The 22,852-nt window shown below is 46.1% G+C and overlaps 1 protein-coding gene across 1 annotated transcript in view; it reads left to right on the top strand.

Moving 5' to 3' along the window:
• Positions 1 to 22,852, top strand: part of LOC139540643 (protein Shroom2-like) — a 58,012-nt gene that overhangs the window by 11,164 nt on the left and 23,996 nt on the right. Inside the window, 3 exon segments of the mRNA XM_071344453.1 lie at positions 8,933 to 9,045; positions 15,283 to 15,987; positions 20,420 to 21,106. Of these exon segments, the coding sequence (XP_071200554.1) occupies positions 8,933 to 9,045; positions 15,283 to 15,987; positions 20,420 to 21,106 (1,505 nt within the window).

Here is a 22,852-nt window from a genome sequence, read left to right as displayed (position 1 = left end):
GTTATCTGAATTACCGTTTTCACATGCTTTTTAAAAGAGAGGTTGGAATCAAGTATGATGCCAAGGTACTTAAAATCAGATACCACCTGGAGCTTCTCCCCTGACACATAGACATCTGGGCTGGTAGCATCAGATACCACCTCCCCTGACACATAGACATCTGGCTCAGGAGCATCAGATACCACCTGGAGCTTTTCCCCTGACACACAGACATCTGGCTCAGAGTAACATCAGATACCACCTGAGAGCTTTCTCCCCTGACAACAGACATCTGGCTCAGTAGCATCAGATACCACCTGGAGCTTCTCCCCTGACAAACAGACATCTGGCTCAGTAGCATGACCACCTGGAGCTTCTCCCCTGACACACAGACATCTGGCTCAGTAGCATCAGATACCACCTGGAGCTTCTCCCCTGACAAACAGACATCTGGCTCAGTAGCATCAGATACCACCTGGAGCTTCTCCCCTGACACATAGACATAGGCTGAGCATGGGGAATTACCTGGAGCTTCTCCCCTGACACACAGACATCTGGCTCAGTAGCATCAGATACCACCTGGAGCTTCTCCCCTGACACATAGACATCTGGGCTGCAGAGTAGCATCAGATACCACCTGGAGCTTCTCCCCTGACACATGAACATCTGGGCTCAGTAGCATCAGATACAAAGCTTTCTCCCCTAACACACGGACATCTGGCTCAGTAGCATCAGATACCACCTGGAGCTTCTCCCCTGACACACAGACATCTGGCTCAGTAGCATCAGATACCACCTGGAGCTTCTCCCCTGACACACAGACATCTGGCTCAGTAGCATCAGATACCACCTGGAGCTTCTCCCCTGACACACAGACATCTGGCTCAGTAGCATCAGATACCACCTGGAGCTTCTCCCCTGACACACAGACATCTGGCTCAGTAGCATCAGATACCACCTGGAGCTTCTCCCCTGACACACAGACATCTGGCTCAGTAGCATCAGGGAATTACCAGCTGGAGCTTCTCCCTGATACACAGACATCTGGCTGGCTCATCAGATACCACCTGGAGCTTCTCCCCTGACACACAGACATCTGGCTCAGTAGCATCAGATACCAGCTGGAGCTTCTCCCCTGACACACAGACATCTGGCTCAGTAGCATCAGATACCACCTGGTCTCCCCTGACACACAGACATCTGGCTCAGTAGCATCAGATACCACCTGGAGCTTCTCCCCTGACACGTGGACATCTGGCTCAGTAGCATCAGATACCACCTGGAGCTTCTCCCCTGACACGTGGACATCTGGCTCAGTAGCATCAGGTACCACCTGGAGCTTCTCCCCTGACACACACAGACATCTGGCTCAGTAGCATCAGATACCACCTGGAGCTTCTCCCCTGACAAACAGACATCTGGCTCAGTAGCATCAGATACCACCTGGAGCTTCCTCCCCTGACACACAGACATCTGGCTCAGTAACATCAGATACCACCTGGAGCTTCTCCCCTGACAAACAGACATCTGGCTCAGTAGCATCAGATACCACCTGGTAGGCACCACAGACATCTGGCTCAGTAGCATCAGATACCACCTGGAGCTTCTCCCCTGACACGTGGACATCTGGCTCAGTAGCATCAGGTCGACTCTCCCCTGACACATAGACATCTGGCTCAGTAGCATCAGTTGCCACTCTTTGTGAAGAACATGCAAACAGTTTTTTTCACATTGAGATGCAAACACGAGTCACTGAGCCACTTTGTAACCTGGACCATTACAGTAGTGAGTTACTTTGTAACCTGGACCATTACAGTAGTGAGTCACTGAGCCACTTTGTAACCTGGACCATTACAGTAGTGAGTCACTGATTCACTTTGTAACCTGGACCATTACAGTAGTGAGTCACTGAGCCACTTTGTAACCTGGACCATTACAGTAGTGAATCACTGAGTCACTTTGTAACCTGGACCATTACAGTAGTGAGTCACTGAGTCACTTTGTAACCTGGAGCCATTACAGTAGTGAGTCACTGAGTCACTTTGTAACCTGGACCATTACAGTAGTGAGTCACTGATTCACTTTGTAACCTGGACCATTACAGTAGTGAGTCACTGAGCCACTTTGTAACCTGGACCATTACAGTAGTGACGTCGCTGAGTCACTTTGTAACCTGGACCATTACAGTAGTGAGTCACTGAGCCACTTTGTAACCTGGACCATTACAGTAAGCTGAGTCACTGATTCACTTTGTAACCTGGACCATTACAGTAGTGAGTCACTGAGCCACTTTGTAACCTGGACCATTACAGTAGTGAGTCACTGAGTCACTATGTAACCTGGACCATTACAGTAGTGAGTTCTTGTGCAGCTTGTTGTTTGCTCTTTGCACATATATCACTGTATCATCTGCATACATTTGAACTTCAGACCCAGTACAGACAGAAGGCAGATCATTAATGTACAGGCTGAACAGGAGGGGCCCCAGTATTGACCCCTGGGGCACGCCCACATCATAGCTAAGAGTGGGCGACAGCTCATTGCTCACTCTGACACACTGAGTTCTGCCTTCAAGGTTTGATTTCATCCATCTCAAGGCATCGGGGGAAAAGTTGAACTTGGACAATTTTGTGATGAGAATCTCATGGTTAACAGTATCACAAGCCTTCCTTAGGTCCAGAAACACAGCCCCAACAACGCCCCCTTTGTCCATCTTGGACTTCACATTTTCCAGAAGAAAGCAGTTGGCCGTTTCTGTGGAGTGTTTCGCTCTGAAGCCAAACTGCATGGAGTGTAATGTGAAGGGGCTGTTGTTGAGGTGGGCAATCAGTTGTTCTGCTACACACTTTTCAACAACCTTTGACACCACAGGTAGAACGGTCTACCATATCGAAAGCTTTGGCCAAGTCAATAAAAATAGCAGCACAACATTGCTTAGAATCAAGGGCAATGGTGACATCATTGAGGACCTTTAAGGTTGCAGTGACACATCCATAACCTGAGCGGAAACCAGATTGCACACCAGAGAGAATACTATAGACATCAAGAAAGCCAGTCAGTTGATTATTGACAAGTTTTTCCAACACTTTTGATAAACAGGGCAAAATAGAAATAGGCCTATAACATTTAGGATCAGCTTGATCTCCCCCTTTATATAAAGGACAACACAACTGATTGGCTTAAACACATTAAGAAGGAAAGAAATGCCACTATTTAACTTTTAACTAGGCTCACCTGTTAATTGAAATGCATTCCAGGTGACTACCTCCTATGGCTGATTGAGAGAATGCCAAGAAGTGTGTAAAGCTGTCAAGGCAAAGGGTTTTGAAGACTTTGAAGAATCTCAAATATAAAATATATTTGGGTTTGTTTAACACTTTTTTTGTTTACTACATGATTCCATATGTGTTATTTCATAGTTTTGATATCTTCACTATTATTCTACAATGTACAGCTGGGACAGGAGAGAGTCGATCTTCGAGGCATTCTTAGTCGATCACCAAACATTTCTATAGAAAAGTCAACAATAAAGCCTTGAACTTTATATCATTGGTGTTGCTCTGTTGGCGGTAGGTGCACTTGATTCAGAAGCTCTGTTGGCGGTAGGTGCGCTTGATTCAGAAGCCCTGTTGGCGGTAGGTGCACTTGATTCAGAAGCCCTTTTGGCGGTAGGTGCACTTGATTCAGAAGCCCTCTTGGCGGTAGGTGCACTTGATTCAGAAGCCCTGTTGGCGGTAGGTGCACTTGATTCAGAAGCCCTGTTGGCGGTAGGTGCGCTTGATTCAGAAGCCCTGTTGGCGGTAGGTGCGCTTGATTCAGAAGCCCTGTTGGCGGTAGGTGCGCTTGTGTGATTCAGAAGCCCTGTTGGCGGTAGGTGCGCTTGATTCAGAAGCCCTGTTGGCGGTAGGTGCGCTTGATTCAGAAGCCCTGTTGGCGGTAGGTGCGCTTGATTCAGAAGCCCTGCGCACCGGGCAGGCAAAGTGTTCCCATTTGGCACCGGTCCGCTCCTGATCCCCAGGATCGTCATCTTGGTTGGCGTCCTGCGGTAGGAGCAGCGCGTAGGGGAGGGGGTACTGTCACGTGTGCTCCCCCTCCAGGCGCCTCTAGGTCACCAGGCAGCTCGTTATGGTGCACACCTGTCACCATCTACACTCGCATCTGCACATATTGACACTCACCTGGACTCCATCACCTCCTTGATTACCTGCCCTATATATGTCACTCCCCTTTGGTTCCTTCCCCAGACGTCATTGTTTCTGTTTCCTGTCTGTGCGTGTTTCTTTTTTTGTTCATTAAATGATGCTCTCCCTGAACTCCCGACTCTCAGCGCACATGGTTATAAGAACATTATTGGTAGGTATATAGCCAATATGCTATGATAATGTATTAGGCCAGGTATATAGCCAATATGCTATGATAATGTATTAGGCCTACTGCACAAACCTCATTCCTACAGAGAAGCTGTTTTTATTAGGTTACATTTTTAAAGTCATGTTTAAAAATCTATATTTCTGAGCGGTAGTTCTCGGCTTGCTGCGAAAGTGATCTTGACTCAGAAAAGGTTGGTGACCACTGCTCTACTTTAATTGGATCTCCGTTAGCTTTTGCCGAAGCAGCAGCGTTTCTTCCTGGGGTCAACTAAATAATAAAATGGCCCCTTCAGCGAACAGTAGTTTTAGTCATAATATACGTTCCTGAAGTATCGAGGAGATGTATGGATTGATCATATCCATAGACTATGAAGTATAGTTACAGGGCCTTCAGAGAGTATTTATACCCCTGGACTTACAGGGCCTTCAGAGAGTATTTATACCCCTGGACTTACAGGGCCTCCAGAGAGTATTTATACCCCTGGACCTACAGGGCCTTCAGAGAGTATTTATACCCCTGGACTTACAGGGCATTCAGAGAGTATTTATACCCCTGGACTTACAGGGCCTTGAGAGAGTATTTATACCCCTGGACTTACAGGGCCTTCAGAGAGTATTTATACCCCTGGACGTACAGGGCCTTCAGAGAGTATTTATACCCCTGGACTTACAGGGCCTTCAGAGAGCATTTATACCCCTGGACTTACAGGGCCTTCAGAGAGCATTTATACCCCTGGACTTACAGGGCCTTCAGAGAGTATTTATACCCCTGGACTTACAGGGCCTTCAGAGAGAGTATTTATACCCCTGGACTTACAGGGCCTTCAGAGAGTATTTATACCCCTGGACTTACAGGGCCTCCAGAGAGTATTTATACCCCTGGACGTACAGGGCCTTCAGAGAGTATTTATACCCCTGGACGTACAGGGCCTTCAGAGATCTATACCCCTGGACTTACAGGGCCTTCAGAGAGCATTTATACCCCTGGACTTACAGGGCCTTCAGCAGAGCATTTATACCCCTGGACTTACAGGGCCTTCAGAGAGTATTTATACCCCTGGACTTACAGGGCCTTCAGAGAGTGTTCTACCCTGGACTTACAGGGCCTTCAGAGAGTATTTATACCCCTGGACTTACAGGGCCTTCAGAGAGTATTTATACCCCTGGACTTACAGGGCATTCAGAGAGTATTTATACCGCTGGACGTACAGGGCCTTCAGAGAGTATTTATACCCCTGGACTTACAGGGCCTTCAGAGAGCATTTATGCCCCTGGACTTACAGGGCCTTCAGAGAGTATTTATACCCCTGGACTTACAGGGCCTTCAGAGAGTATTTATACCCCTGGACTTACAGGGCCTTCAGAGAGTATTTATACCGCTGGACTTACAGGGCCTTCAAGAGTATTTATACCCCTGGACTTACAGGGCATTCAGAGAGTATTTATACCGCTGGACTTACAGGGCCTTCAGGAGTACTTTATACCGCTGGACTTACAGGGCCTTCAGATCTATACCCCTGGACTTACAGGGCCTTCAGAGAGTATTTATACCCCTGGACTTGCAGGGCCTTCAGAGAGTATTTATACCCCTGGACTTACAGGGCCTTCAGAGAGTATTTATACCCCTGGACTTACAGGGCATTCAGAGAGTATCTATACCCCTGGACGTACAGGGCCTTCAGAGAGTGTTCTTTCCCTTGATGAAAGATTTTTTTTATTTTTGTACTAAAAACTCCCTACTCCTTGCCGGTGACAAGCATACCCATAACATGATGCAGCCTCCACCATGCTTGAAAATATGAAGAGTGGTACTCAGTGATGTGTTGTGTTGGATTTGCCCCAAACATAACACTTTGTATGTAGGACGTAATGTAAAAATCTGTTTTACTTTAGTGTGCATGTTTTTTGAATATTTTTTATTCTGTACATCAGGGATCATCAACTAGATTCAGCTGTGGGCCGATTTCAATTTTGGAGCGGATGGTCAGGAGGCCAGAACATAATTACAAATAATTTGAAGACTGTAAATTTACCGCAAGAAGCCCAAACATATGTTTGACTGAATCATAATAATTTCAAACCTTGCATCCATTAAACTCTGTTTTAAAATCACCGTTGTCCTCATGGTGACATCCCGAAGCGGTTTCCTTCTTCTCCGGCAACTGAGTTAGGAAGGACGCCTGTATCTTTGGATGGTGTATCAATATACCCTGTCACTACAAAGTGTAATTAATAACTTCACCATGTTCAAAGGGATATTCATCTGCTTTTTAAATGTTTACACATCTACCAATCAGTGCCCCTCTTTGCGAGGCATTCGAAAACCTCCCTGGTCTTTGTAGTTTAATCTGTGCTTGAAATTCGGTACTCGATTGAGTGTCCTAACAGATAACTGTATGTGTGGGGTACAGAGATGGGGTAGTCATTCAAAAATGATTGAACACTGAATGAGTCCATGCGACTTATGTGACTTGTTAAACACATGTTTCCTCCTGAACTTATTGAGGCTTGCTCTAACAAAGGGGTTGAAAACTTATTGACTGAAGACATTTCTGCTTTTATTTTTTTCGTCATAAAAAAAAAAAAAGTGACAAAAAATCCACTTTGACATTATGGGGTATTTTGTGTAGGCCAGTGACACATCTCAATTGAATCCATTTTAAATTCAGGCTGTAACAGCAAAGGGCAAGTACTTTCTGAAGGCCCTGTATGACCTCATCTTGTGAGGACAAGTTGACTGAGTGAGTAATATAGTAAACAAATATTCAGTCCAGGTTAACACAGACACACCCTCCGATGAGATCACAAAACTGAAAACCTTCAGTAATCTTGTTTAGTAACTGTAGAACCGACTGGATGTTTCACTAACGTACAAGAATCTAAATCCTTTCTGTCTGTCTGTTGCTGCAGTGGTGAGGGTTTTTGTCTGTCTCTGTCTGTTGCTGCAGTGGTGAGGGTTGTTTGTCTGTCTGTCTGTTGCTGCAGAGGTGAGGGTTTTTGTCTGTCTCTGTCTGTTGCTGCAGTGGTGAGGGTTTTTGTCTGTCTCTGTCTGTTGCTGCAGTGGTGAGGGTTTTTGTCTGTCTGTCTGTTGCTGCAGTGGTGAGGGTTGTTTGTCTGTCTCTGTCTGTATCTGCAGTGGTGAGGGTTTTTGTCTGTCTGTCTGTTGCTGCAGTGGTGAGGGTTGTTTGTCTGTCTCTGTCTTGCTGCAGTGGTGAGGGTTTTTGTCTGTCTCTGTCTGTTGCTGCAGTGGTGAGGGTGGTTGTCTGTCTCTGTCTGTTGCTGCAGTGGTGAGGGTTTTTGTCTGTCTCTGTCTGTCTGTTGCTGCAGAGGTGAGGGTTGTTTGTCTGTCTCTGTCTGTTGCTGCAGTGGTGAGGGTTTTTGTCTGTCTCTGTCTGTTGCTGCAGTGGTGAGGGTTGTTTGTCTGTCTCTGTCTTGCTGCAGAGGTGAGGGTTTTTGTCTGTCTCTGTCTGTTGCTGCAGTGGTGAGGGTTTTTGTCTGTCTGTCTGTTGCTGCAGTGGTGAGGGTTGTTTGTCTGTCTCTGTCTGTTGCTGCAGTGGTGAGGGTTTTTGTCTGTCTGTCTGTTGCTGCAGTGGTGAGGGTTGTTTGTCTGTCTCTGTCTTGCTGCAGTGGTGAGGGTTTTTGTCTGTCTCTGTCTGTTGCTGCAGTGGTGAGGGTGGTTGTCTGTCTCTGTCTGTTGCTGCAGTGGTGAGGGTTGTTTGTCTGTCTCTGTCTGTTGCTGCAGTGGTGAGGGTTTTTGTCTGTCTCTGTCTGTTGCTGCAGTGGTGAGGGTGGTTGTCTGTCTCTGTCTGTTGCTGCAGTGGTGAGGGTGGTTGTCTGTCTCTGTCTGTTGCTGCAGTGGTGAGGGTTTTTGTCTGTCTCTGTCTGTCTGTTGCTGCAGAGGTGAGGGTTTTTGTCTGTCTCTGTCTGTCTGTTGCTGCAGAGGTGAGGGTTTTTGTCTGTCTCTGTCTGTCTGTTGCTGCAGTGGTGAGGGTTGTTTGTCTGTCTCTGTCTGTCTGTTGCTACAGTGGTGAGGGTTGTATTCTGTCTGTTGCTACAGTGGTGAGGGTTGTATTCTGTCTGTTGCTACAGTGGTGAGGGTTGTATTCTGTCTGTTGCTACAGTGGTGAGGGTTGTATTCTGTCTGTTGCTACAGTGGTGAGGGTTGTATTCTGTCTGTTGCTACAGTGGTGAGGGTTGTATTCTGTCTGTTGCTACAGTGGTGAGGGTTGTATTCTGTCTGTTGCTACAGTGGTGAGGGTTGTATTCTGTCTGTTGCTACAGTGGTGAGGGTTGTATTCTGTCTGTTGCTACAGTGGTGAGGGTTGTATTCTGTCTGTTGCTACAGTGGTGAGGGTTGTTGTCTGTCTGTTGCTACAGTGGTGAGGGTTGTTGTCTATGGCGAGGGTTGTAGTCTATGGCGAGGGTTGTATTCTGTCTGTTGCTACAGTGGTGAGGGTTGTATTCTGTCTGTTGCTACAGTGGTGAGGGTTGTATTCTGTCTGTTGCTACAGTGGCGAGGGTTGTTGTCTATGGCGAGGGTTCTAGTCTGATGGCGAGGGTTCTAGTCTGATGGATAGTGATTTTACAACGTTTATGTTCTATCTTCCTCTCAGAGCCACGTTCCAGGGAGGAAGTCAGCAGAATATTCCCAACTGGAGAGCCAACCTGCCCAACAGGACAACAACACCACTGCGAGGTGAGCATCTCTCATTAACCTGTTATGGCTGCAGCCCGACGCCGGTACACCTATGACAACATCCAGCTCAAGTGCAGGGCGCGAAATTCAAAATCTTTTCTTTTTTTTTATATTTAACTTTCACACATTAACAAGTCCAATACAGCATTTGAAAGATAAACATCTTGTCAATCCAGCCAACATGTCCGATTTTTTAAATGTTTTACAGAGAAAACACCACATATATTTATGTTAGCTCACCAACAAATAAAAAAGAGGACAGACATTTTTCACAGCACAAGTAGGATGCAAGTAGCATGCACAAGCCAACCTAACTAACCTAGAACCAACCTAAATAACCTAGAAAAAACTACCTCAGATGACAGTCCTATAACATGTTACACAATAAATCACAATAAATGTTTTTTTCAAAAAATGTGCATATTTTAGCTATAAATCAGTTTTACATTACTGCTACCATCATAGCTACAGTCAGAAATCGCACGGGAGTAGCCAGAGAAAATACAGACACCAACGTCAACTACTAATTACACATCATAAAACATTTCAGAAAAATATATGGTGGATAGCTAATGAAAGACAAAGATCTTGTGAATAGAGCCAATATTTCCGATTTTTGAAGTGTTTTACAGCAAACACAATATATCGTTATATTAGCTTACTACAATAGCTAGCACACAGCAGCATTGATTCTAGTCAAACGGTAGCGATAGCACAGTTCGACAGATATATGAAAAAGCATCCCAAATTGGGTCCTTATCTTTGTTGATCTTCCATCAGAATGTTCTCCAAGGGGTCCTTTGTTCAGAACCGTCTTTATTTGGATCCAGAACGAACGATTTCCCTCTTGAATTAGCAAGCACACTGGCCGTGCGGTGCTAACCTCTCCGTCTTGACAAAATTCTTGCGTCGCATCACGTCTAAAGTCCAGAATAAATTTCAATAATATAATTAAACTATATTGATAAAAACATACTTTAGGATGATATTGTGACATGTATCAAATAAAATCGAAGCCGGAGATCATATTCACCTTTAACGAGGGTTTTCCAGGAGCCGAGTCCAGGTCCTACTTCGCGCCCAGAAAAAAGAATAAAGTGCGCAACTCTCACTCCAAGAGGTTGTGTTCAATCCCAGGACGAGATAATCAAGTCATTTCTGCTCTCACTTCCGCATGACACCCAGGGGAAGGCGTATGACGTGTTTCTACAGTCCTAAGTGACATGCCCTTTTATAGACAAGCTCTTGAAGAGACATCGATTTTGGAAATCTCACTTCCGGATAGGAAATGGGCTGTAAAAAGAGTTCTGTTCCACTTACAGAAATAATTCAAACGGTTTTAGAAACTAGAGACTGTTTTCTATCCAATAGTAATAATAATATGCATATTGTACGAGCAAAAATTGAGTAAGAGGCCGTTTGAAAATGGGCACATATTTTCCAGTTTTTCAATACGCCCCCTGCAGCCATAACAAGTTTTAATATCCCTGCAGTTATACAGTTACACTACATTGCTGTCTGGGGAACGTTGCTCTCATAGCAATCCTCCAAGGAGATATTTTAACTGGAGTGTTCAAGAGTTTTGTCTCGCCCGGTGAAACGGATGATGGTCTTTAGTTACTGAGGAGAGTGCTGTTACAGGTGTACATCTCTTTTCGAAATGTTGTGATTGGCAGTCTTTGCTCTACTGGATCTATTGTCTCACCATGATAGACTCCCAATGGTAATGTCTGCTGTGAGGCTTTGCCAGTAGAGTAACCCCTCCCAAGGGTGTTCTCTGTCAGACCAGTGGTACGTAATGTAGCATGGCTGTAACCCTGTCAGACCAGTGGTATGTAATGTAGCATGGCTGTAGCCCTGTCAGACCAGTGGTATGTAATGTAGCATGGCTGTAACCCTGTCAGACCAGTGGTACGTAATGTAGCATGGCTGTAACCCTGTCAGACCAGTGGTATGTAATGTAGCATGGCTGTAACCCTGTCAGACCAGTGGTATGTAATGTAGCACGGCTGTAACCCTGTCAGACCAGTGGTATGTAATGTAGCATGGCTGTAGCCCTGTCAGACCAGTGGTACGTAATGTAGCATGGCTGTAACCCTGTCAGACCAGTGGTACGTAATGTAGCATGGCTTTAACCCTGTCAGACCAGTGGTACGTAATGTAGCATGGCTGTAGCCCTGTCAGACCAGTGGTATGTAATGTAGCATGGCTGTAGCCCTGTCAGACCAGTGGTACGTAATGTAGCACGGCTGTAACCCTGTCAGACCAGTGGTACGTAATGTAGCATGGCTGTAACCCTGTCAGACCAGTGGTATGTAATGTAGCATGGCTGTAACCCTGTCAGACCAGTGGTACGTAATGTAGCATGGCTTTAACCCTGTCAGACCAGTGGTACGTAATGTAGCATGGCTGTAACCCTGTCAGACCAGTGGTACGTAATGTAGCATGGCTGTAACCCAGCTGTGACAACACACATTCGCTCTCTGGCCGACCGGCTGCTCATATGTCGTCATCAGACCTTCTGCTAAACCAGACCGGTCCGTCTGCTGCAGGCAGGTGGGTCATTAGCTCTCTACCAGACCACCAAAATGGCCATTGTTCGGTTCAGCGGGGGAATCTGAAATATCATAGCCAGTCGTGGTTTAAAAATCGTTATTAAACCAAAGTGAGATTATTAAGCAACACTGAAGCATGCTTGAGAGCACCAGCTGTTCCGGATGACTGTGTGATCACGCTCTCCGCAGCCCATGTGAGTAAGACCTTTAAACAGGTCAATATTCACAAGGCCGCAGGGCCAGACGGATTGCCAGGACGTGTACTCCGAGCATGCACGGACCAACTGGCAAGTGACTTCACTGACATTTTCAACCTCTCCCTGTCCGAGTCTGTAATACCAACATGTTTCAAGCAGACCACCATAGTCCCTGTGCCCAAGAACACTAAGGTAACCTGCTTAAATGACTACCAACCCATAGCACTCACGTCTGTAGCCATGAAGTGCTTTGAAAGACTGGTCATTGCTCACATCAACACCATTATCCTAGAAACCCTAGACCCACTCCAATTTGCATACCACACCAACAGATCCACAGATGATGCAAACTCTATTGCACTCCACACTGCCCTTTTCCACCTGGACAAAAGGAACATCTATGTGAGAATGCTGTTCATTGACTACAGCTCAGCGTTCAACACCATAGTGCCCTCAAGGCTCATCACTAAGTTAAGGACCCTGGGACTAAACACCTCCCTCTGCAACTGGATCCTGGACTACCTGACGGGCCGCCCCCAGGTGGTAAGGATAGACAACAACACATCCGCCACGCTGATCCTCAACACTGGAGCTCCCCAGGAGTGCGTGCTCAGTCCCCTCCTGTACTCCCTGTTCACTCATGACTGCACGGCCAGGCACGACTCCAACACTATCGTTAAGTTTGTTGATGACACAACAGCGGTAGGCCTGATCACCGACAACGATGAGACAGCCTATAGGGAGGAGGTCAGAGACCTGACCGTGTGGTGCAATGACAACAACCTCTCCCTCAACGTGATCAAGACAAAGGAGATGATTGTGGACTATAGAAAAAAGAGGACCAAGCACACCCCCATTCTCATCAACGAGGCTGTAGTGGAATATGTTGAGAGCTTCAAGTTCCTTGGTGTCCACATCACCAACAAACTAACATGATCCAAACACACCAAGACAGTCGTAAAGAGGGCACGACAAAAACGTTTCCCCCTCAAGAGACTGAAAAGATTTGGCATGGGTCCTCAGATCCTCAAAATATTTTACAGCTGCACCATCGAGAGCATCCTGACTGGTTGCATCACTGCCTGGTATGGCAGCTGCTCGGCCTCCGACCGCAAGGCACTACAGAGGGTAGTGCGTACGGCCCAGTACATCACCGGGGCCAAGCTTCCTGCCATCCAGGACCTCTATACCAGGCGGTGTCAGAGGAAGGCCCTAAAAATTGTCAGACTCCAGCCACCGTAGTCATAGTCATCTCTGCTACCGCATGGCAAGCTGTACCGGAGCGCCAAGTCTAGGTCCAAGAGGCTTCTAAACAGCTTCTACCCCCATGTCATGAGACTCCTGAACACCTAATCAAATGGCTACCCAGACTATTTGCACCCCCCCCCCCCCTTCTTCTACGCTGCTGCTACTCTCTGTTATTATCTATGCATAGTCACTTTAATAACTCTACCTACATGTACATATTACCTCAATTACCTCGACACTGGTGCCCCTGCACATTGACTCTGTACCGGTACCCCCTGTGTATTCCCGCTATTGTTATTTACTGTTGCTCTTCAATTATTTGTTATTCTTATCTTTTACTTTTTAATAGGTATTTTCTTAACTGCATTGTTGGTTATTAAGGGCTTGTAAGTAAGCTACACCTGTTGTATTCAGTATTTCACTGTGAGGTCTACTACACCTGTTGTATTCAGCATTTCACTGTAAGGTCTACTACACCTGTTGTATTCAGCATTTCACTGTGAGGTCTACTACACCTGTTGTATTCAGCATTTCACTGTAAGGTCTACTACACCTGTTGTATTCAGCATTTCACTGTAAGGTCTACTACACCTGTTGTATTCGGCGAATGTGACAAATAACATTTTATTTGATTTTGGGTAGGTGCAATGTACAGTACATTCGGAAAGTATTTAGACCCCTTTACTTTTTCCACATTTTGTTACCTTACAGACTTATTTTAAAATGGATTAAATAAAACCTTCCCTCATTCATCTACACACAATAATTGGGGGAGAAGGGCCTTGGTCAGAGAGGTGACCAAGAACCTGATGGTCACTCTGACAGAGCTCCAGAGTTCCTCTCTGGAGACCTGAGTTCCTCTCTGGAGATGGTAGAACCTTCCAGAAGGACAATCATCTCTGCAGCAATCAACCAATCAGGCCTTTATGGTAGAGTAGCCAGACGGAAGCCACTCCTCAGTAAAAGGCACAATAGCCTGCTTGGAATTTGCCAAAAGGCACCTAAAGACTCTCAGGCCATGAGAAACAAGATTCTCTGGTCTGATGAAACCAAGATTGAACTATTTGGCCTGAATGCCAAGCGTCACGTCTGGAGGAAACCTGGCACCATCCCTACGGTGAAGCATGGTGGTGGCAGCATCATTCTGTGGGGATGTTTTTCAGGGACTAGGAAACTAGTCAGGATCGAGGGAAAGATGAACGGAGCAAAGTACAGAGAGATCCTTGATGAAAACCTGCTCCAGAGTGCTCAGGACCTCAGACTGGGGCGAAGGTTCACCTTCCAACAGGACAATGACCTTAATCTCACAGCCAAGACAATGCGCAGGAGTGGCTTCGGGACAAGTCTCTGAATGTCCTTGAGAGGCCCAGCCAGATCCCGGACTTGAACCCGATCGAACATCTCTGGAGAGACCTGAAAATAGCTGTGCAGCGACGCTCCCCATCCAACCTGACAGAGCTTGAGAGGATCTGCAGAGAATAATGGGAGAAACTCGCCAAATACAGGTTTGCCAAGCTTGTACTGAGTAAAGGGTCTGAATACTTATGTAAATGTGATTTATATAAATTTACCAAAATGTTTTAACCTTTTTTTGCTTTGTCATTATGGGGTATTGTGTGTAGATTGATGAGGGGGGGGGAAACTATTTCATACATTTTAGAATAAGGCTGTAACGTAAGAAAATGTTAAGTCAAGGGGTCTAAATGCTTTCAGAATGCACTGTGTGTATACTGTAATAGGCTACATATGGTTAACAGGAAGTGTGACATACACTGATCTTCTCTTTATACTCTACATATGTAGAAGTGTTTTGGTTGTGAACGTCCTCAGAGAGCCTTTGGGAGCAGGGACTGCTGCTATATTATCCATCTCCCAGAGGTCTGTTATAGGCCTGACCCCCATTTCCTCCTCAGACATCACACAGGAGCATTTTGTCCCACAGCCTTGAGCCATCGGCTTTGACATCCAAGGGTTAAAGATCTGAAAGAACAAGAGTGATCTGGGCCCGAGTGGCGTAGGAGGATAATTTATTCTCCTCTGTGACGGGGCTGTGGGAACACAAACATGTCATCAGACTGGCAGCACACAGTTTGCAGGGAGGAGGAGTGTGTCCTGTCATGTCCTAGTTATTAGTTACAGTTAGCTGGTGTCAACATGACTTTCTCTGTTATGTGTATGTATACTGTGTGTGTGTGTGTTGTGTCATATGAACAGTGTTTGACTATGCTTTCTCCCAGGTTGTCTGACAGATGTCGTGTTGGAGAATTCAGAGGAAGAGTGAAGAGAGAGAAGGCTCTGGAACCTCTGGAGCTGAAAGACTTCCCAGAACCCCCTCCACCCGTGACCAACGAGGAGAGCCCTGACATCAGATCCACCGCTGCCCCCTACGACCCCCTCCCTGTAACTTCTGCCCCCTGCCCTGCCTACCACAGACCCACATCCATCTCTTACCAGCCCCTGGAAACTGACCTCCCTCCCCCAGATGAGTCCTACACCGTGCCCCAGACCTCAATGCCCCAGCTTTATACCCAGCTCCAGTCTGGTACCAGGAGGAAGGGTCCGATCCCCCCACCCAGACAAGACCATTCAAGACATTCACAGAACACCCACTCCCAGGAGTCTCTGTCTGGCTCTCAGGGCGGAGCTTCCGCCTCCCACGCCCCGGTCTCCTCCCACTTTGCCTCTGGTCCCACCCACTCCCCAAGGGGGGATTCTGAGCAGAGCAGAGGATTGGTGGAGAGGGAGCAGGAGGTGGTACGCCAGGTAGTGCCATCCAATCCCGGTCCAGCCCTTCCTGCCCTGCCCAGTATGGAGTGCCATCGTTCTCCCTCTCCTCAGTTTGCTCCTCCTCAGCTGACAGACAAGCCTCCTGTCTCTCTCCAGCAGCACCATGACAACCCTGTCTCTCTCTCTGTCTGTCTGCACTATGACCAAAACTACAGGTAAGATTACCCTTCACTCTCTGATCTAGTTGGAACTATGATAGATAGACATTGGAGTTATCTATTAACCTTCACTCTCTGATCTAGTTGGAACTATGATAGATAGACATTGGTGTTATCGGGCTGCTTGTAACTGGTTTGAGAATTATTTAAAAGACAGAACAGTGTGTACTTACTGACGGCATTAAATCAGGGTTTTTAGACATAACAAAAGGTGTCCCACATGGTTAGATTCTTGGTCCAGTTGTTTTCACCATTTATATGAACAGCATCTGTACAAAACTGTAACTTTCATCTGTACGCAGATGCCACTGTTGTATATGCTACTGCCCCTACGGCAGCTCTGTTGACGCCACTGTTGTATATGCTACTGCCCCTACGGCAGCTCTTTTGACGACACTGTTGTATGTCCTACTGCCCCTACGGCAGCTCTGTTGACGACACTGTTGTATGTGCTACTGCCCCTACGGCAGCTCAGGCTCTGTTGACGACACTGTTGTATGTGCTACTGCCCTTTATCATGAAGTTGGTTAGACCTCACCACTGAATCCTTTATCATACAGTTGGTTGGACCTCACCACTACATCCTTTATCATGCAGTTGGTTGGACCTCACCACTGAAACCTTTATCATACAGTTGGTTGGACCTCACCACTGAATCCTTTATCATACAGTTGGTTGGACCTCACCACTGAAACCTTTATCATACAGTTGGTTGGACCTCACCACTGAATCCTTTATCATACAGTTGGTTGGACCTCACCACTGAATCCTTTATCATACAGTTGGTTGGACCTCACCACTGAATCCTTTATCATACAGTTGGTTGGACCTCACCACTGAAACCTTTATCATGAAGTTGGTTAGACCTCACCACTGAAACCTTTATCATGAAGTTGGTTAGACCTCACCACTGAATCCTTTATCATGAAGTTGGTTAGACCTCACCACTGAATCCTTTATCATACAGTTGGTTGGACCTCACCACTGAATCCTTTATCATACAGTTGGTTAGACCTCACCACTGAATCCTTTATCATACAGTTGGTTGGACCTCACCACTGAAACCTTTATCATACAGTTGGTTAGACCTCACCACTGAATCCTTTATCATACAGTTGGTTAGACCTCACCACTGAATCCTTTATCATACAGTTGGTTGGACCTCACCACTGAATCCTTTATCATACAGTTGGTTGGACCTCACCACTGAATCCTTTATCATACAGTTGGTTGGACCTCACCACTGAATCCTTTATCATACAGTTGGTTGGAACACTCTAAAATAACATAGGTCACGTCATTATTCTGTTTTTGTTTATAAAGCCTTACTCAATAAACTACCAATTTACTTAATATCATTGTTGAAATATAGAAACTGGGATTATAATACTAGATCACAGGGTTGGTTAATGATGGGGACTCCATGTGTATCCACAGAGTTGGGTAATGATGGAGACTCCACGTGTATCCACAGAGTTGGGTAATGATGGAGACTCCACGTGTATCCACAGAGTTGGGTAATGATGGAGACTCCACGTGTATCCACAGAGTTGGGTAATGATGGGGACTCCACGTGTATCCACAGAGTTGGTTAATGATGGAGACTCCACAGAGTTGGTTAATGATGGGGACTCCACGTGTATCCACAGAGTTGGTTAATGATGGAGACTCTACGTGTATCCACAGAGTTGGTTAATGATGGAGACTCTACGTGTATCCACAGGGTTGGTTAATGATGGGGACTCCACGTGTATCCACAGAGTTGGTTAATGATGGAGACTCCATGTGTATCCACAGAGTTGGTTAATGATGGAGACTCCACAGAGTTGGTTAATGATGGAGACCACGTGTATCCACAGAGTTGGTTAATGATGGAGACTCCACGTGTATCCACAGGGTTGGTTAATGATGGGGACTCCACGTGTATCCACAGAGTTGGTTAATGATGGAGACTCCACGTGTGTCCACAGAGTTGGTTAATGATGGGGACTCCACGTGTATCCACAGGGTTGGTTAATGATGGGGACTCCACGTGTATCCACAGAGTTGGTTAATGATGGAGACTCCACGTGTGTCCACAGAGTTGGTTAATGATGGGACTCCACGTGTATCCACAGAGTTGGTTAATGATGGAGACTCTACGTGTATCCACAGAGTTGGTTAATGATGGAGACTCTACGTGTATCCACAGGGTTGGTTAATGATGGGGACTCCACGTGTATCCACAGAGTTGGTTAATGATGGAGACTCCATGTGTATCCACAGAGTTGGTTAATGATGGAGACTCCACAGAGTTGGTTAATGATGGAGACCACGTGTATCCACAGAGTTGGTTAATGATGGAGACTCCACGTGTATCCACAGGGTTGGTTAATGATGGGGACTCCACGTGTATCCACAGAGTTGGTTAATGATGGAGACTCCACGTGTGTCCACAGAGTTGGTTAATGATGGGGACTCCACGTGTATCCACAGGGTTGGTTAATGATGGGGACTCCACGTGTATCCACAGAGTTGGTTAATGATGGAGACTCCACGTGTGTCCACAGAGTTGGTTAATGATGGGGACTCCACGTGTATCCACAGGGTTGGTTAATGATGGGGACTCCACGTGTATCCACAGGGTTGGTTAATGATGGGGACTCCACGTGTATCCACAGAGTTGGGTAAATCTGCCTTTTCCTACCAGACCCCTGTCATGTGCGGCAGGGTAGCCTAGTGGTTAGAGTGTTGTACTATTACCTGAAAGGTTGCAAGTTCGAATCCCCGAGCTGACAAGGTACAAATCTGTCGTTCTGCCCCTGAACAAGGCAGTTAACCCACTGTTCCTAGGCTGTCATTGGAAATAAGAATTTGTTCTTAACTGACTTGCCTCGTTAAATAAAGGTAAAATAAATACAAATAAATGTGGAATAATCTCCAAGTAACGTTTCATTTGGATGTGTTGTTGTCTCTAGGTCAGTTTATGAGAAAGGGATTTTTATATTGATACATGTGTTTTGTTAGTTTTTTGTGTATATAATATTTGCCATTTAATTTTGTGTTTTAAATTGTGTATAATAAATCTATTAGAAGTCACTCTGATCTAGTTGGAACTATGATAGATAGACATTAGAGTTATCTATTTTGTTATCCATTGTAGCTGTAGGAGTCTGTAGTGACTGGTCTGCTCCTCTTCTCCTCAGCAGTCTGTAGTAGTCTGTAGTAGTCTGTAGTAGTCGGTAGTAGTCTGTAGTGACTGGTCTGCTCCTCTTCTCAGTGGTCGGTAGTAGTCTTTAGTATCTGGTCTGCTCCTCTCCTCAGCAGTCGGTAGTAGTCTGTAGTAGTCGGTAGTAGTCTGTAGTAGTCTGTAGTAGTCGGTAGTAGTCTGTAGTGACTGGTCTGCTCCTCTTCTCAGTAGTCGGTAGTAGTCTTTAGTATCTGGTCTGCTCCTCTCCTCAGCAGTCGGTAGTAGTCGGTAGTAGTCTGTAGTAGTCGGTAGTAGTCTGTAGTAGTCGGTAGTAGTCTGTAGTGACTGGTCTGCTCCTCTTCTCAGTAGTCGGTAGTAGTCTTTAGTATCTGGTCTGCTCCTCTCCTCAGCAGTCGGTAGTAGTCTGTAGTAGTCTGTAGTAGTCGGTAGTAGTCTGTAGTAGTCGGTAGTAGTCTGTAGTAGTCGGTAGTAGTCTGTAGTAGTCGGTAGTAGTCGGTAGTAGTCGGTAGTAGTCTGTAGTAGTCGGTAGTAGTCTGTAGTAGTCGGTAGTAGTCTGTAGTGACTGGTCTGCTCCTCTTCTCAGTAGTCGGTAGTAGTCTTTAGTATCTGGTCTGCTCCTCTCCTCAGCAGTCGGTAGTAGTCTGTAGTAGTCGGTAGTAGTCGGTAGTAGTCGGTAGTAGTCTGTAGTAGTCGGTAGTAGTCTCTAGTAGTCGGTAGTGTCTGGTCTGCTCCTCTTCTCAGTAGTCGGTAGTAGTCTGTAGTGACTGGTCTGCTCCTCTTCTCCTCAGTCTCTCTGTACAAAGGCTCTTATTGATTGTCTCCATCCAGCAGCATTACCATGTGAATAACTCTTCCAACGCAGTAGCAGAATGATCTGATGCCTTTCCAGAGCAGACCGACGTGACCTGTTACAGAGGCCGTTTGTTGCAGCTCTGAGTTGAAACATAATTGATATCATCTGTAGAGAAGAGAGCTCTGTGGCGTACCGGACATTCCAGCCTTGCTGGGTTAGGGGTGAGGGGAGGAGCACCAGAGCGCCTCAGCGTTGCCAGGATGTTGGGCACAGAGTCATGTGACAATCAGCCACTGGATGGTAGAATGACTGTAGTTCAGCTCCTCTCTGAGGAACATTTGTTCTAACAGCTTTTGGGCTTTTTGGGGCATCCTGTTCCACGGTCTGAGTGTTCTCTCTGGGTTGTCCCCCCCCCTTCTCCATCTGTGTGTCTGTGATGATTCTAGGATGGAGAATGTGATGGAGCCAACCAGTGTGAGGAAGGTTCCTATAAAGATTGTTCACTCAGAGAGCGAGAAGGAGAAGGAGAGTCGACAGTACCTGCTGCGTCACAGTCACTCCACAGTGGAAGAAGCCCAGGGGCCCGGTCTGGTCCCCCTCAGCAGCCTGGGGACCTCAGGGGCCCCGGAACAGTCCTACTCTCTGTTCTGTGCCTACAGCCGGCAGAGGGACCAGGGGCCAGAGATAGAGAAGACACTGGCTCCACCCAGCTACCCAGCCCCAGAACTGCCTACATCCCCACCCCTTTACCAAACTCCAACCCATGAGATGGACCTGGAGCAACACAGAGACACACACATGGGTCCTCTCAGGGTCCACAACAGCCAAATGGCAGTCCTGGCCACATCCCCACCCAGCCGGCAGACCACCTCGGACCCAGACCCCCCCAGCGGTAACTGTGTGTTCCCTCCTGTCCCTCTCCCCCACTCTGAGGAGGATGTGAAGAGAGAGCAGCTGGCCAGAGACATCATGAATAAGGACCAGTCCCTAGCTGACATCTTGGACAAGAGCTGGAGGAGGACCACCATGGACCTGATGGAGGGACTCTTTCCCCAGGGAGAAGTGCTGCTAGAGGGGAAGGAGAGGAGGAATGTGTCCCCCAAACACTCCTCACCACGGTCTTCAGAGGACAGGTCAGTTACTGCTCTTAACACCTAACCCTACTCCTTACCCTACCCCTTACCTAACCATACCCCTTACCTAACCCTTACCTAACCATACCCCTTACCTAACCGTTAAACTATTCCTTCTCATAGTGGGAGCTGGATTATAATATCAAATTAAAATCAAATGTATTTATAAAGCCCTTCTTACATCAGCTGATATCTCAAAGTGCTGTACAGAAATCCAGCCTAAAACCCCAAACAGCAAGCAATGCAGGTGTAGAAGCACGGTGGCTAGGAAAAACTCCCTAGAAAGGCCAAAACCTAGGAAGAAACCTAAAGAGGAACCAGGCTATGAGGGGTGGCCAGTCCTCTTCTGGCTGTGCCAGGTGGAGGTCGACCGATTATGATTTTTCAACGCCGATACCGATCATTGGGGGACCAAAAAAAGCCGATACCGATTAATCGGACGATTTTTATTTATTTATTTGTAATAATGACAATTACAACAATACTGAATGAACGATTATTTTAACTTAATATAATACATCAATAAAATCAATTTAGCATCAAATAAATAATGAAACGTTCAATTTGGTTTAAATAATGCAAAAACAAAGTGTTGGAGAAGAAAGTAAAAGTGCAATATGTGCCATGTAAGAAAGCTAACGTTTAAGTTCCTTGCTCAGAACATGAGAACATATGAAAGCTGGTGGTTCCTTTTAACATGAGTCTTCAATATTCCCAGTTAAGAAGTTTTAGGTTGTAGTTATTATAGGAATTATAGGACTATTTCTCTCTATACGATTTCTATTTCATATACCTTTGACTATTGGATGTTCTTATAGGCACTTTAGTATTGCCAGTGTAACAGTATAGCTTCCGTCCCTCTCCTCGCTCCTACCTGGGCTCGAACCAGGAACACATCGACAACAGCCACCCTCGAAGCAGCGTTACCCATGCAGAGCAAGGGGAACAACTACTCCCAAGTCTCAGAGCGAGTGACGTTTGAAACGCTATTAGCGTGCACCCCGCTAACAAGCTAGCCATTTCACATCGGTTACACCAGCCTAATCTCGGGAGTTGATAGGCTTGAATTCATAAACAGCGCAATGCTTGAAGCATTGCAGAGAGCTGCTGGCAAAACGCAGGAAAGTGCTGTTTGAATGAATGCTTACGAGCCTGCTGCTGCCTACCATCGCTCAGTCAGACTGCTCTATCAAATCATAGATTTAATTATAACATAATAACACACAGAAATACGAGCCTTAGGTCATTAATATGGTCAAATACGGAAACTATCATCTCGAAAACAAGAAGTTTATTCTTTCAGTGAAATACGGAACCGTTCCGTATTTTATCTAACGGGTGGCATCCATCAGTCTAAATATTCCTGTTACATTGCACAACCTTCAATGTTATGTCATAATTACGTAAAATTCTGGCAAATTAGTTCGCAAAGAGCCAGGCGGCCCAAACTGTTGCATATACCCTGACTCTGCGTGCAATTTAACGCAAGAGAAGTGACACAATTTCACCTGGTTAATATTGCCTGCTAAAAATATATACTTCTGTGTATTGATTTTAAGAAAGGCATTGATGTTTATGGTTAGGTACACGTTGGAGCAACGACAGTCCTTTTTCGCGAATGCCACTGCATCGATTATATGCAACGCAGGACACGCTAGATAAACTAGTAATATCATCAACCATGTGTAGTTATAACGATTGATTGATTGTTTTTTATAATATAAGTTTAATGCTAGCTAGCAACTT

Source organism: Salvelinus alpinus, chromosome 16 (genome assembly GCF_045679555.1).
Source record: "Salvelinus alpinus chromosome 16, SLU_Salpinus.1, whole genome shotgun sequence".
In the NCBI taxonomy this organism is placed as follows: domain Eukaryota; kingdom Metazoa; phylum Chordata; class Actinopteri; order Salmoniformes; family Salmonidae; genus Salvelinus; species Salvelinus alpinus.
This window is presented reverse-complemented; position numbering and strand designations above follow the sequence as displayed.